This window comes from Bubalus bubalis, chromosome 14 (assembly GCF_019923935.1).
Source record: "Bubalus bubalis isolate 160015118507 breed Murrah chromosome 14, NDDB_SH_1, whole genome shotgun sequence".
Taxonomy (NCBI): Eukaryota; Metazoa; Chordata; class Mammalia; order Artiodactyla; family Bovidae; genus Bubalus; species Bubalus bubalis.
In genome coordinates this window covers 8235481-8251770 of record NC_059170.1, presented here as the reverse complement: position 1 = coordinate 8251770, position 16290 = coordinate 8235481, and the positions used below count along the sequence as shown (strand labels likewise).

The 16290-nt window shown below is 49.4% G+C and overlaps 1 protein-coding gene and 1 non-coding gene across 2 annotated transcripts in view; one reads left to right on the top strand and one right to left on the bottom strand.

The window, feature by feature from the left end:
* SLC13A3 (solute carrier family 13 member 3) overlaps nucleotides 1-16290 on the bottom strand; it is an 83179-nt gene that overhangs the window by 5092 nt on the left and 61797 nt on the right. The window contains exons 7-10 of the mRNA XM_006051387.4: nucleotides 15425-15520; nucleotides 14377-14481; nucleotides 12590-12687; nucleotides 8451-8563 (exon numbers count right to left, since the gene is read on the bottom strand). Coding sequence (XP_006051449.1) covers nucleotides 8451-8563; nucleotides 12590-12687; nucleotides 14377-14481; nucleotides 15425-15520 — 412 coding nt within the window. The remainder of the gene's footprint in view (nucleotides 1-8450; nucleotides 8564-12589; nucleotides 12688-14376; nucleotides 14482-15424; nucleotides 15521-16290) is intronic.
* On the top strand, nucleotides 1663-1735 carry TRNAR-CCU. The gene has a single exon. It is a non-coding gene; the product is annotated as a tRNA-Arg (tRNA).

Here is a 16290-nt window from a genome sequence, read left to right as displayed (position 1 = left end):
TGTACACAAACACTGCCATTATTATTTGTATCATTTATTAGCATAAGAATCACCAACCTTTCGGCAAAGTAAACATTCCTTCGCGTGTTACAGAGAAGGAATCCTAACTTGGCGAAGTTTTTGTGACTTGCTCAGTGTCCCCCAAATACTGGCTAAGATGTGTTTTGCACTCAGGGCCACGGAGTCAGTATACTAACATTCTCCTGCAAGGCGCCCTGTCACCACGTACTCTCCAGTGGACACACCAGACTGTCACTGCACCTCTTAATGAAGGGCAGTGCCCAGAGCTGACCACAGCTCTCCAGGGCAGTAAAGACAAGGTCGATGTCCTCTCTCGGACTCCAGACTCCACCTGCCATCAGTGCTGCAGAATTATCTCCAAGCTCTCTGCTGACTCCCCCAGGAATTACTCTACTTGCGGGTATTTCATAATGACACTCTCCCGCTTCTGCCCTCCAGGCTTCAAATGTATCCTTAATAACCCAGAATCCAATGCACCTTCGTTAAGGCCCCAAAGCGGGAAAACGGATGTAAAATTGTGCTCGATGCTGCCCCCTGGTGGTACCACGCGTCAATATAGCAATAAGGCTACAGGGGCGCCACCTGTAGGCCGTTTTGTTGACAAAGATAAAGCAGTTGTAGGCTTAGGAGAGGATTAAGGCCGGGGTTGGGTTAGACCCCGAACACTTAGCCAAGTGTACGTCTACCACAGCCCTTTTATCAGTGCAAAATCTTTTGGTACTAACACACTTTGGTTTATCAGAGAACAGGTATGCATTTCTTTTCTGTTGAATAGAAAATTTGCTGTTTATCCAAAACTAAGGTTTCATCGTGGATTCTAGAATATAGTATACTGTTTTGACACAAATAAAATAAATTATTTTATTTGTCCCTACAGCATGACTTAAAAGTTACCTTCAAGGAATGAATAATAAATGCTTAAAGATAATTCCCTAGAAGAGACCTTGTAAAAAGTAAGGTTCTTCTTTCACATCCACACTGTTTGATAACCTAGAAATTATAGTGTATGGCAGAGTCCAGACCCCGGCCCCTCCTCTGGCGCAGGGAACCCTGCAGGGAAAAATGGGGCCACTAGTTTTTCTCAGAGGCCACGGCTCTGGCAAAGAGACCGACGGCAATGTGTGTAATTAAATGGAGAAGGGCTGGAGAGAGGGAATATTAATGACTTGGATGAATGAGGAGCCAAGAGCTTCCCTGTAGCCGGGCCTCTGGGTGCCAGGCTTCCAGCCAACCTCCCCATGGCCACTCAGGGCCTTGGCTCAGTTTCCGTAGCCGAAGGGAGGTCTGGCTGCTTCAAGAGAGAGGAGACCGCGCCCCCCCCCCCCCCGGCCAGGTGCTCTCGGGGGGACTCAAGGGGCTTCACCTGCTCTTTCCTGTTCCCTTAGGAATCAGAAGCTCTGTTTCCATGGAAACACACAGCCACAAGGTTTTCCCAGGGACTCCAGGACCAGCAACTTGCAAGGGCAGAGGCAGCATGCCCAGGAGGTGAGGAGAAAGGGCTCTGGAATCAGATTAGGCTTGTTCCCCCACCTTCATCCATTCTGCTGTGTCTTCCTTGGCAAGTAACTAAACCTTTCTGTGCCTCAGGTCCTTATCTGTAAACTGAGATGCGATAGTGCTTGTCCTTGGGGTTACAGACCCGCCCGGCTAGTTCAGCTGGTAGAGCGTGGGACTCCTGATCCCAGCATTGTGGGTTCGAGCCCCACACTGGGCAGCTGTTCTTCAACATTTGGGCTTCCCTTGTGGCTCAGTTGGTAAAGAATCCACCTGCAATAAATCCACCTCCCTCTCTCTGCGGGAGACCTGGGTTTGATTCCTGGGTTGGGAAAGATCCCCTGGAGAAGGGAAAGGCTACCCACTCCGGTATTCTGGCCTGGAGAATTCCATGAACTGTACAGTCCATGGGGTCACAAAGAGTCGGACACCACTGAACAACTTTTACTTTAGGGGGTTATGGTTGGGAGAAAAGGAACTAATCTCTAAAGCTCTTATAAAAATGCTTGGGTACCAGGTAAATGCCCCAAACCTGCCATTGGCTATTAGTGGCATCAAGTCACGAGATCCCAGCAGTGGTGGGACACTCAAGAAACTGCCTTGAGTAGTGGTCGTCAAACTGTTCCTTACAGCCCCCAGGGGTGCCAAGAGGTGCCTGAGGCCACTGACGCAGCATGAGAGCGGAAGACAGGGCTGGCAGGATGGTGACCCCTCTTTCTCCTCCTTTCTCACTTCTATGAGGTCCTTTCTTCCTGATTTCGCTGATATACAGAAGGATCAGATCTTAAAGGAGGGTGGTATGGTAGAAATGAAATGTTTCAGGTTGAAATCTCCATAGAAAACCCTTGAAAAATCTCTTTAAAGGCCTCATAAAGACAGTAGGCTCAGCCGTGTGTGCACAACTCGACGTAAGAATTCTTAGGTAGGGACTTCCCCGCTGGTCCTGCAGTTAAGACGCAACTAAAGACCCTGCATGCCACAACCAAAATCCAGTGCAGCCAAATTAAATAAATAAGTAAAGTAATAAAATAAATATTTTACAAAAGACTGATACTAAAAAAATAGAATTCTTAAGTGGAGAGAGCCAGTGAACTTGATTAGAGGAAAAGAAGAAAAGACTTCATGCACATGCGTGAGCATTCAAACCACTGTACTGCTTACAAGCTGTGCGGCACTGGGCAAGGTAATGGACATCTCTGCTCCTTGCTTTCTTCAAAGTACAGGTAAAAACAATTCCTATATATAATAAGTACCAAACAGGGCTTACTATTACTTATTTAATTTAACAAACACTTAACACATTGCTTATTCTATGCTGAGAACTCGCCTCAGTACTTTGCTAACATTAACTTATTAATCCTCAGGACAGTTCCACAAAGGAGTGGTGATGTGGGTGCATGTGCCCCCAGCCGTTCCAATTGTTTGTGACCCCATGGACTGTAGCCCACCAGCCTCTTCTGTCCATGGGATTCTCCAGGCAAGAATACTGGAGTGGGTTGCCATGCCCTTCTCCAGGAACAAACCTGTGTTTTCTGCATCTCCTACATTGGTAGGCAGATTCTTTACCACTGTGCCACGTGGCAGGGATGAAGTAGTACAGTTATCCATATTTTATGGTTGATGAAACCGAGGCACAAAGAGGTTGTAATATGCTCAAATAAGTGAAATGAGTTTGGAATTTTGCGCTCAGAATCTGGCTCTTACTTCATAATGCTACCTCTCCAATAAAATGATAAGAACAGTAAGAACAGCAATAATAACAACTCTCCAGCAGAAAATGAGGGATTCAGGAGAATACACATGCTTCTACTTGCCTATAGGGTCTAACTCAGCAGTGGTCACAGGACTGGAAAAGGTCAGTTTTCATTCCAATCCCAAAGAAAGGCAATGCCAGAGAATGCTCAAACTACCACACAATTGCATTCATCTCACACGCTAGTAAAGCGATGGTTAAAATTCTCCAAGCCAGGCTTCAGCAATACATGAACCGTGAACTTCCAGATGTTCAAGCTGGTTTTAGAAAAGGCAGAGGAGGAACCAGAGATCAAATTGCCAACATCCACTGGATCATGGAAAAAGCAAGAGAATTCCAGAAAAACATCTATTTCTGCTTTACTGACTATACCAAAGCCTTTGACTGTGTGGATCACAATAAACTGTGGAAAATTCTGAAAGAGATGGGGATACCAGACCACCTGACCTGCCTCTTGAGAAACCTCTACGCAGGTCAGGAAGCAACAGTTAGAACTGGACATGGAACAACAGACTGGTTCCAAATAGGAAAAGGAGTACATCAAGGCTGTATATTGTCACCCTGCTTATTTAATTTATATGCAGAGTACATCATGAGAAACGCTGGGCTGGAGGAAGCACAAGCTGGAATCAAGATTGCCGGGAGAAATATCAATAACCTCAGATATGCAAATGACACCACCCTTATGGTAGAAAGTGAAGAAGAACTAAAGAGCCTCTTGATGAAAGTGAAAGAGGAGAGTGAAAAAGTTGGCTTAAAGCTCAACATTCAGAAAACGAAAATCATGGCATCCAGTCCCATCACTTCATGGCAAATAGATGGGGAAACAGTGGCTGACTTTATTTTTCTGGGCTCCAAAATCACTGCAGATGGTGATTGCAGCCATGAAATTAGAAGATGCTTACTCCTTGGAAGGAAAGTTATGACCAACCTAGACAGCATATTAAAAAGCAGAGACATTACTTTGTCAACAAAGGTCCATCTAGTCAAGGCTATGGTTTTTCCAGGGGTCATGTATGGATGTGAGAGTTGGACTGTGAAGAAAGCTGAGCACCGAAGAATTGATGCTTTTGAACTGTGGTGTTGGAGAAGACTCTTGAGAGTCCCTTGGACTTCAGGGAGATCCAACCAGTCCATCCTAAAGGAGATTATTCCTGCGTGTTCATTGGAAGAACTGATGTTGAAGCTGAAACTCCAATACTTTGGCCACCTAATGAGAAGAGCTGACTCATTTGAAAAGACCCTGATGCTGGGAAAGATTGAGGGCAGGAGGAGAAGGGGACGACAGAGTGAGATGGTTGGATGGCATCACCGACACAATGGACATGGATTTGGGTGGACTCCGGGAGTTGGTGATGGACAGGGAGGCCTGGCGTGTTGCGGTTCATGGGGTCTCAAAGAGTTGGACACGACTGAGCGACTGAACTGAACTGATAGGGTCTGTTCCACCCTGATTTAATATCAACTTGTATCACCTGAATATATTTGTAGATTGTTGTGGATAGAGATTAAATGAGATATGCATGAAGGTGCCAGAATTAGACCAGTTTTTAATTCATGAGACAGTAAAACTATAACAACAGTAAACATGGCGAGCCCTCTGCATTAGCCGCCATCCATCATGTCATCAGTCCTCAGAACATCCCATTTTACAGGTCCTGTCCAACAAATACTTACTGAGAGAGCATGTTAAGTACCAGGACTTTTCTAGATGCCTAGAAGAGCGATGAAGAAGACAGATATGGTCCTTGCCCTCATGGAGTGTACATTCTAGTAAGAGAGACACCAATAAACAAATGATCAGGGTGTCCCATGGGGGGTGGGCCTCATGGAGCATACATTGTAGTAAGAGAGACACCAATAAACAAATGAACAGGATGTCCCGCGAGGGGTGGGCCTCATGGAGCGTACATTCTAGTAAGAGAGACACCAATAAACAAATGAACAGGATGTCCCGTGGGGGGTGGGCGCGGGTGGTTGTTTGCTGTTTAGTTGCTAAGTTGTGTCTGACTCTTTTGTGACCCCTGTGAACTGTAGTTTGCCAGGCTCCACTGTCAGTGGGATTTCCCAGGCGAGAATCCTGGAGTAGGTTGCCACTTCTTTCTCCGGGGTGGGGGGTGGTCTTCCCAACCCAGGGATTCAACCTGCACCTCCTACATTGGCAGCCAGATCGTTTACCACTGAGCCACCAGGGAAGCCCACAACCTGAGGGGTAGATATGGCTACAGGAAGTAATCAGGGTGATCAGAGAGAGAGATGGGGTCTGTGTGTGGGGGGGAGGCTACCTTAGATATGGTGCCAGAGAGGGTTTCTCTGAGGATGTGACCTTGAAGCCGAGACCTGAGGGTAAAGACTCAGAGATCTCAGGGAGGAGCATTCGGCAGAGAGGAAGCAGGTGCAAAGGTCCTGGGGGTGCAAATGAGTTTAGTGTGGCCGAGGAGCAGGCCAGTGGGGCTGGAGAGGAGCCCTGAGGGGACAGAGATAAGAGCTGATGTCGGGGTGATGGGTGGGGGCTGTTCTCTGGAGGTCCAGGCAAACCTTCAGACTAGAGTCTAACTACGTGGGGGAGGCATGGACAGCTTTGCAGCAGGAGGAGACTGCGGAGAGCATCAGGCAGGTTTAAGCAAGTTACTCAAGCTCAGCGCAAGCACTGGGGTCTGCTTCCAGCCCCTCAGAACCAGCAGGTGGGCATCTACACATCCAGGCTCCCTGTGGGCCCAGTCTGAGGGCCTCCAAGCCCCGGGAGGCCTGGCAGTGGCCTGGTGAGGGTATTGGGCTGGGGCTGGGAAATAGGACGTGCCATGAGCACTCTGGTCCCTCCTGGGACAGGCCGCCTGGGGAGGGGATGGTGTGAGCAGGGGTTGGGGGAGGGGGCCACTGTCACACAAAGTCTTTATTGCACAGAAACCCCGGCCGGCTGCCCAAGGCTGGGCCGGGAGCCAGACTGGCCTCCTCAGTATGCTCAGCGGTCCTGCAGCCCAGCCCCCACTGCGAGCTGGGCTTTGTCCACCACTCTGACCGCATAGAAGCCTCTGGGGTGCGGGTCAGGCTCAGGGTGAGGCAAGGGCCATGTCCTCTCATTAAATGGCACCATTTCCACCGAGTTGCTCAGGGCAAGAACCTCCAGTTTTCCAATCCACTTAGTAATTGTAACAACTCTATGCGATGGGCACCATTACTGTGCCATTTTACAGATTAGGAAATGGAGGCACACAGCTCAGAGGTGGAGGACTGACTCCAACCCAGATGGTCTGGGTCCACCGCCCATGCTTTCCACCTTTGCCCTGCACAGCCTCCTAATTTACCTGGCTAACATGCCACTTCCTACTGGAAGCCTTCCCTGATATGTCCCAAGCAAGAGGCAGTAGTGAGAGGAGTCCGACGAGTTCAAATCCCAGCTCTGCCTGCTGTGTTCCCTCATGCTCTGGAGCGTGTGTGCCACATTTAGAGAATTGGTGTGCTGCCATGGAAGATCCTGTGTGACACAGCTTAGACCGGTGGCTCAGATGGTAAAGCGTCTGCCTGCAATGCGGGAGACCTAAGTTCGATCCCTGGGTTGGGAATATCCCCTGGAGAAGGAAATAGCAACCCACTCAAGTACCCTCGCCTGGAAAATCCAATGGACAGAGGAGCCTGGTAGGCTACAGTCCATGTGCTCGCAAAGAGTCGGACACGACTCAATGGCTTAAAAAAGACCCAACACAGCCAAATAAAAATAAATAAATAATATTTTTAAAATCCTGAATTTTAAAAAGTAAGCAATCTGAGAAGTAATTTCAGCTTTCTTTTACCTTAATTTCCAATTGACCCTTAACCGTCTGTGGTTTTGAAGTCTGGGGGTAGGGTGGAGCCCAGCTTCATGAGCTGTGGGTTCAAATACCACTCTGCCGGCTTTTGGCTGCACAAACATCGCCAACTTATTAAGCCTTGAGTTGCCTCTATTTCATCTTTGAAAGGAGGATGACCACACATCTACTTCAGCGGTGCCTTTGAAGATTAGCGGAGTCAATATTTGCATAGCGCTTCCCATGATGCCTGGCACTTGGGAAGTTCTCAAGAGTGAGTTTTAGGAGGCTGGACTCTGAAATCAGATGGACTGGAGTTCAAACCTCAACGCCTAAGCAGAGGGCAACTGCATGACATTAAGAGAGCTGCTTAATTTTTCCAGGCCTCAGTTTTCCTACCTGTAAAATGGGGATAAAAATATTCCCTAGCCCTGAGGGTCAGTGTGGAGATTTCATGAGCTAATAGGTTACTACATGTGGGACACTGAGGCTGCACTTCCACTGAGCAGGTCTGGCTGTGCTGAGAACGTGTGCCTCCCAAAATTCTTCTCTGTCAGTGCCTCGCTCACCTCAGTCTAGTCCTGGCTCTGCCTCTGTGCTCACAGAGCCCTTTCAGTTCAGTTCAGTCGCTCAGTCGTGTCCAACTCTTTGCGGCCCCATGAACTGCAGCACACCAGGCCTCCCTGTCCATCACCAGCTCCCAGAATTTACCTAATCTCATGTCCATCGAGTCGGTGATGCCATCCAGCCATCTCATCCTCTGTCGTCCCCTTCTCCTCCTGCCCCCAATCCCTCCCAGCATCAGGGTCTTTTCCAGTGAGTCAACTCTTCGCATGAGGGAGTCCAAGTATTGGAGTTTCACACAGCCCTTTAGAACCGCATTAATAGTAACACCAGGTAGTTAATATTCATAATATCTGGGCTCTAGAGCCAAACTACCTGGCCTCTAATCCTGAGGACATAGCTGTGTGGCCTTAGGCAAGTTACTTTACCTCTCTGTGCCTCAGTTTCCTAATCTACAGAATGGGGATGATGGTGGCATCTACCTCATAGGCTTGCTGGGAGGTTTAAACACACTAATATGCGTACAGCACGTTGAACAGTGCCTGTGGCAGGGTCAGCCTGCTAGGGTGAGTCCTCTGTTCGCACAGGCCCCTCGGGTCATGATATTAGTATTAGCAGTTCTGGCACAATGCTCACCGCCAGCTCCTCGAGGTCCCACACTGTACCATTTTCCTCTCTCTCTGGGCAGCACCAGGCACGGCACGGAGCTGTGATCACCCCCACATGGGAGATGGGCGTCTGTGTGGCTGGTGGGGCTCACTCAGCCCCACGCTTGCAGCTGCCCCAGGATGGGCGCTCACCTCCCCGAGCTGCCTGCTGCCTGCCCCTCTTACCTCGCAGCCTTTGGCCATGGCAAAGCCCCCTCCCAGGAGAAGGATGATGTTCCAGGGCACCGTGTCCTGAGCCCTCTTCCACGTCAGCAAGGGCACTGTCTCTGTGTTGGGAGCTGGGCAGAGAGAAGACACTCAGCTTGGGAGGGGATACCCAGCTCCTCCCACTACCCCCTACCCCAGGCAGGGAAGGGACCCAACACATTCTCAGGACCCTCAACCGGAGGAGGGAACATCAGCCCCTGGAGCTCCATCTCCGTGGGGACACGCAGGGGTCTCCGGGAAGCCACAATCTGGCTTCAGCATCCCATTTAGGAGTTTCAGGGAAAAAAGACACAAGCATCATGACAGAGCATTTGCTGTACTCAGAATCTTCTGAAATTGCACAATTCACATGCAGAGCATCCTTTCAGTTCCTAAAATCCCTTCTGGGTAAGTGTTACTTTCACCCTCGTTTACACGAGAAAAGTTCCTCTTTTGTAACTGAACGTGTACAGAAAAAAAGAGGAAGAAAATTCAGGGCAGTAGAAACCAAGGGAATGTCTGGTCCGTGGAATCATGAGGCAAATTGTATTTCTTCAAAAGCAGGGATGTCTGCAGTGGATAGAACAAGGGGCTGGCAAACGTCTGCTGTAAAGGGCTGGAGAGGCACTAATTCAGGCTCTGCAGGTCTCTGTTGTGGTCAGACTGCCATGGAAGCATGGAAGCAGCCACAGAGACGGCAGACACACGTGGACGGGGCAGCGTTTCCACGAAATTCTGTTTTCAAAACAGGGGGCAGCCGGATTTGGCCCACGGGTGCTAGTTTGTCATCCCTGCACTGAGAGCATCCTCCTGGACCTTGGTTCGCTGTGGGTCCCTGGAACATGACCTTGCCTCTCAGAGCCCCCATGTCCTCAGCTGACCCCTGACACAATAATGGAAGCTGGTAGGTCCTTGTGGGCACTGAAGGGGCAGTGATGGAGCTGTGGGCGGAGGGACATTTCGGTTCAGTTCACAGCTGCCTGGCACCTGGAAGTCACTCCATAAACACTTGTCAGATGATATATACAACACATGGAGCCCAGCGCCTGGCACCGAGTAAGCTCCCTGGAACCAGGCCTTCTCACTGCAGGCTGCCAGCAGCCTCCCTGGAGGAGGATGGGTCTGACCCATTCAAGGTTCCCCCGCTGCCAGGACAGTCCCTGGTTAAACACTCTTTGATATTTTTGTTTCCCCTTTTTGGTGTTTTTCAAAATTTTATAGCATGGTTATCTAAAACAAAAGTTTATAACTGGATAATAAAGACAATCCAATGCTACTTAATAAAGCCCCTCTACTAAACAGTCCATGGGGTCATAAAGAGTTGGACATGACTGAAGTGACTTAGCACACACGAGATGCACACAGCCCATGGGTGTATACATGTGGTTCTGATGTCACACACCGCCAGCGGATTCGTGGGCCAAACCCAAGTATGAGGAAGACATCAGGTGGCCCAACCCTTGGCCTTTAAGTGATAAAACAGTATTTCACTAAAGAGGCACCCAAGGTCTGAAAAAGTGACCCACCAGTGAAGTCAATTAATGTCAGCTGTTAATGCCTTTATTATCTTTCCACTCTTGGCACTATTTCTTATAAACACAGCCTCTGACTAAATTTCTCACTTCTGGCTCTACATTATATTCTGCCATCTAGAGCAGGAGCTGAAGGCATAGACTTTGAGGTTGAACTAGAATTCAGTCCTGGCTCTGCCATTCAGCTGTGTGACTTGAGCCAAGTGCCCCTACCTCTCTGAGCTTCAAATTTCTCATCTGCCCAAGGAAGCAATAGCACCTCCCTGGAGACCAATTCCGATGATGACCTGGGCGGTGTGTGCAATGGGCTCAGCACGGGGTGTGGCCCGGAGCGAGTCCTTGGTCATTTCATTAGCGAGTGTATACTGGGGACCTACCCTAGGCCCTGAGGATATGGAAGTGGCCAAAACAGGAAAGGAAAAAAAACAAAACCCTCCTGGTGGAAAGCTTACATCCCAGTAAGTAAGGCAGGTGATAAATCAGTAAATGTGTCTTGTTGGGAAATTTTATGTGCTATGGAAAAAAAAAAAAAAAAAGAAAATAAAGGAAAGAGACTGAGAGTGCAAGGGAGGAGCACTTTTCTAGATGGTGTAGTCAGAGAAGGCTTCTCTGGAGAGGTGACCTCAGGACAGTCTGAAGAGAGTGATGGGGTGAGCCATTCGGATGTCTGGGGGAAGAGCCTGTTGGGCAGAGAGGAAGTGGAAGTGATCTTCATCACCCACATCACGGGCATCCTCTTTCTCCACTTCAACAACGTCATCCACAGCAGCCTCCTCCTCGCCTTCCTCCCCCTCTTCATCATCACCCACGTCGCCATCACCAGCCTCAAGCACAGTGCACAGCACCCAGGAGGCGGAGCCTCAGTGCTTGGGCAGCGATCATAAAGGGAGCTGCAAGTACCGCTCAGACCCGCAGAGGAATGGGAGACAGTGGGTAAGATGAAGAAAATCAAGTTTGGCTTGGATGTCTGGGGTCTACCTCCCATCTCTTTTTAACTGGCAGTGTGACCTTGATCAAGTCACTTTCTCTCCATGAGCACTGACGGACCACTCTCTAAGCCTACGTGGAAGGCATGGGTGTTGAGTACTGGAGTCAACGCTTTAGGAGAGTAGCAGAAAGTGTGTGGAACTCGATGCTTTGAGGGACAGAAACCGGGGGCAGGAAGTAGGAGGAGCAGTGGGAGTAGGTACTGTGCGGGAATGGGTGTTCTGAGGGGGACCACTCTACCGGGGAACAGAAGCTAGAATTAGGCAGGAACGCTAATGAAGTAGAAGATACACAGATGCCAAGCTCAGAAACAGGAGAAACTCTGGGAAAAAAAAAGTTTAAAAAAGTGAAAGTGTTAGACAATCAGTCGTGTCCAACTCTTTGGGACCCCATAGGCTGTAGCCTACCAGGCTCCTCTGTCCATGGAATTCTCCAGGCAAGAATACTGGAGTGGGTTGCCATCCCCCTTTCCAGGGGATCTTCCCAACCCAGGGATCGAACCTGGGTCTCCTGAACTGTAGGCGGATTCTTTACCATCTGAGCTACCAAGAAACTCTGAACAGATCAACAAATGATAAAGGGAGTGGATGGTGAGGAAAGCCATTTGGAAGCAAGATAGAGAAGCAGGGAAGAAGAGAACAACTGAATCCTGTTGAGTGGCAGAGCCTCAAAGCCCACAGTCTAAGCCACCTGACCCCAGGCTTGGGGTCCACCTCTGCCAGAGTATACTCCACACGTGCAAACCTTCACTCCTCCTGGAAACGGGAGCTGCCGCTGGAACACGCTTTTCTTCCTCCAGCAATAGAAGACAGTTAGATCACAACCCCTATGTCCTGACCTCTGGCCCAGAGCTCATCCCACAGCCTCAGAGGGTGACGGGCCAGCCGTGGCCTCTGACACCGGGAGCAGATGTTGGCACCTTCTTCTGCAGACACCAGCTGAAATCCCAGTGGGGTCATAATCTGGAGATCTGAAGGCCAGCCTACAGACACTTTGGTTTGGGTGCTCAGTGATTTCCTGAGGCTGAAATTGAACGCCTGGGTCTAGGGTTGCCGCAGTCCCCCTGCTTCCTATCCTTTTAGAACCCAGCAGGAGATTTCCATCTCTGGCTCCTTAGGCTCTTGCTTTGGGCCCAGAGTTTTTCTGGGCAGAGCCGAGGCTATTGTAGAGGCACTCACACAACTAAAGAAAATAAATGTCCACGAATTTCTTCTTCAAGAAATAAAGATTTTATTTGTGGACACTGAAATTTGAATTTCATGTCATGTTCACGAGTCAGAAATATATATATATATATATATTTTTTTTATTCTTTTCAACCATTTAAAAAATGTGAAAGCCATTATTCTGAGTTCAGGGACTGTACAGAAATAGCCAGCCCGCTTGGTTTGACCCAGAGACTCTAATTGCTAACCTTTGCCCTGGACTGCCACTTCTGGCACCTCTGTACCCAGACATGGTAAAAGCTCAGACAGGGAGAGGGAAACAGCAGGATCGCGTGGTTTGTACACTGGGGCTGTCAGTCTCAGGAGGGCCCCGCCTTCAGGCCACTGATCACCGTTCTCCAGACCGCCGATGCCCCGGCCTTGCCCGCCTTACCTTTAAAGTCCAACCACCACTTGAGGGACGGCTTTTGTGACGGGAAGAAGAACAAGATGGTGACAACTGACACGCCGGTGACAGCATCAGAAATGAACCTACAAGGACAAGGCCCCAGAGCGCGAGGCCCCGCATGTCAGCGGGCCAGGCTTGGCAGCTTTGCAAATGAGGATTTGTGGAAGGGAATTAGGCCCTCTGCGAAGGGGACGTTGTTGGAGGCCAATGATTGTGTTCTGCACTGTGCTTGGCAGGGATGCGAACCGCCCGTGGATGCAAAAGCTCTTTATCCACAGCTCCCTGGGGTGTTTAGACTTTGCTGGAGCCAAACAATGTTTATCCTCCCACTTCAAGGACCCTAGGCAGAGGGATTTGACCAAGGAGGGGAGAATCTGAGAGCCGCAGAAGGCTGGAGTCTGTGGAACCCCTATGCATCACTATAACCGGGGCTCCTGTGAAGCCCTGAGTGTATTTGTTCAGCTCCTGTTTGCACTCCTCCTGGGGTGGGCAGCTTAGCACACAAAGATGCAACCCAGAGATGCAGCTCACACCAGCAGAGCCCAGATGGAGCCCACCTCACAGCCCCTTGAGACCTCCCTGCCACCTTCCAAGAATCCACAACGTGTCCGGTGGGGATGTCAAGCCCACCAAAGTCTCAGAGACAGTCCTCAGGGGCAGGTATCTTCCCTTTTAAATAAGGAATCTGAGTCTTAGAGAACAGCAGCAACTTGCTCAGGGCCAGACCATGGTCTGTAGAAGAGATGACTTTGAACTCAGATATTTCTGGCTCTGAGTTCAATAAAGCACAGAGCCAAATGCCAACAAAGGCGCTTTCAGCCCACACATTTGGGAAGAAGAGTATTCAAATGGCCAAGAAACTGGGAAAGATGGTCAGTATCAATGTAATAGAGAAACACAGATGAAAACACGTGCTAATAGACAAGTAAAACGTGCAAAGGGTGACAATATCTAATGGGGATGTTGAGAAACACAGGCTGTTGGTGGGAAAATAAACTTTCTGAAGGGGGAGCTGGCAGTACGTTTCAAAACTTTATGTGTGAATACCCCTTGATCCAGTTGTTGTACGTCTAGGAATTTATCTTCAGGGAATAACTAGGTTCTTGTACACAGATTATGTACTGGGATGTTCATTACTGATAAGAACAAAAAAAAGAATGGGGGATTTTTAGTAGGGACATGTTTAAATAAATTGTGTATTATCATATGTATAATGAAGTACCCCTTGCTTGTTTAAAAAAAAAGATAAAAAATAACATCAACTGTTATGTTTGATATGGAAATACAACTGAGATACCTTGTAAACTAAAAAAAAAAAAAAAAGCAAGTTTTTGAGACTTTGCTGGTGGTCCAGTGGTTAAGAATCACCTGCAGGGGACACGTGTTCCATCCCAGTCCAGGAATATCCCACATGCGTGGGGCAACTGAGTGTCCAATAGGTGCTCAATAAAAGTTGATTGATTGACTGAATAATAGAATGAATGAATGAATCACGTGCTCAGGGTTGCACACTTTGTAGTGGGGGAACTGGCATTCGAACCCAGTTTTGTCTGATTCCAAAGGCAGAGCTCTTATCACACAAGAACCCAGATATTTTATCACCCAAACCTAAGCTCTTTTGAGAGCAAAAGAAGGAACTGGTAACAACCACACGGGACGAGAGGCGGAAACCTAGCCCAGCTCTCCCCAGCGGAACTGCCTCCTTAGCTCCGGGCGGCCCAGCCCCGAGACTCCCCTGTTGGACTCCATCCCACGGGTCCCCAGAGTCTCACCCAGGGGTGAAGAGGCTGGCCCAGCCAGGGATGAACTTCGGGTCCCGGGAGAAGAGGAGGATGGCAAACACGCAGAAAAGGATGAACACGGCCTGTTCGGCAAACCTGCGACACAGAGATGAGAACACCAAAGTGACCCTGGGCTTTGGCCTGACAGCAGCAAGGGAAGGCCTGGGGCGGGGGCCCACTGGGTGTGGGTGTGCCTGGGCCCAGGCCCTGCCTCTGAGAGCCAGAAGTAGTAGTTTGGTGCCTCGGCGGTCCCAAGAGTGAGGGCGGGGAGTGCCGGGTGTCACCGGTTCCTTTCCTGGGGCTTCCATGTTCCCCCAGCATCCTTCCTGAGCATCAGGCCCACCTCCCTGCAAACACTTCATATCATTCCCAGGGTCCTAGGGACAATCCAGAGGGAGAAAGAAAGCAAGACACAGACAGAGTCAGAAAAACAGAAAGGCAACTGATGGGAACAGAGAGGTAGGCGAAAGAGAGGAACAGTCAGATATCCAGAATGGGGCAGCTACACAGAGCGACAAACATGGAGAGAGGGGCAGACAGAGGCAAAAGAGAGACCCTCCACATGTTGGGGTAAATATCTACCCAATGTGCCCATTTCACAGATCAGGAAGCAGGGCCCAGAGAGGGTTAGTGCTTTGCCCAAGGCCACACAGGAAGTTAGTAGCAGAGTCAGACCTTGTGTGTGGGCCTGCTGACTCTTGGTAATTTTCACTTTAACATGCACTGAACGAGGTCCTGGGAGCCACCGAGGCAGGGCCAGGTATCCCATGAACAAGGAGGGAAAGTGGGCACTAGGCAGGAAGGTGACACGTCCCCACTCCAAGTGCAGCCTGAGAGGTTTGCTGGTCCTCAGGGTATGGACCCCAGTGCCAGGGCAAGAGGCTGACTGTGTTAGTCATCTCCCTACCCTCCGTCTCTAGGCTCCCAGGCTTTTGGTCCTGAAATTCCCTCTGGACTCAGTCCCCGAGAGGTAGCTCTCCTGAAAGTCTAGTGCCCAGTTCTCTTCCCACCCCCAAGCAAGGATCCCTGCGCCACGTACTTGATGGGCCCCAGGCTCTGGAATTCCTCCCGAATCGTGTCTCGAGCCCTATTTTCTGCATCAGTTCTGAGCTCAGATTTCTTCTTCCTCCAGCCCCTGAAAGAGAAAACAGGGAAGTTAGGAGTGGCCATTGCAGTCTAAAACACTTCAGCGACCCACCTCCATCCAGTCAGGCCCCTTTGCCTCTGTTTTGGAGACTCTGTGACAGCCTGCTGGGTGGTCACCCTGCCTCCCTGTTCCCTTTCTAAAATCTGTTCTGCCCACCTATAGCCTGGATGGTCTTTAAAAAATGTGAATCTGATCATTTGGCTCCCAGGCTTAAAATCTTTTTTGGGGTCAAACAGACTCAGAAATAAACCATACACACCAAGGAAATAAAATACAAAGTCCAGAAATAGACCCCACCATAAATGGGGATTTAGTCTATGATAAAGTTGATGCCCCAGCTTGTTGTAGGAAAGATGACCTATTCAGTCAATGATGTGAGACATACAGATCAATGGAACCTAATAGAGTGTCCAGAAATAAACCCACACTTCTATGGTCAATTGATTTTTGATAAAGATACCAACATCATTCAACGGGGAAAGAACAGTCTTTCATCAAAAGGTGTTAAGACGACTGGATGCATGTGTGCTTGCTCAGTTGCTCGGTCATGTCTGACTCTTTTGAGACCCCATGGACTGTAGCCCACCAGGCTCCTCTGTCCAGGGGATTCACCAGGCAAGAATACTGGAGTGGGTTGCCATTTCCTCCTCCAGGGGATCTTCCTGACCCAGGGATCGAACCTTCATCTCCTGCCTTGGCAGGCAGATTCTTTACCACTGAGCCACCTGGGAAGCCCCAAGACAACTGGACAGCCACAT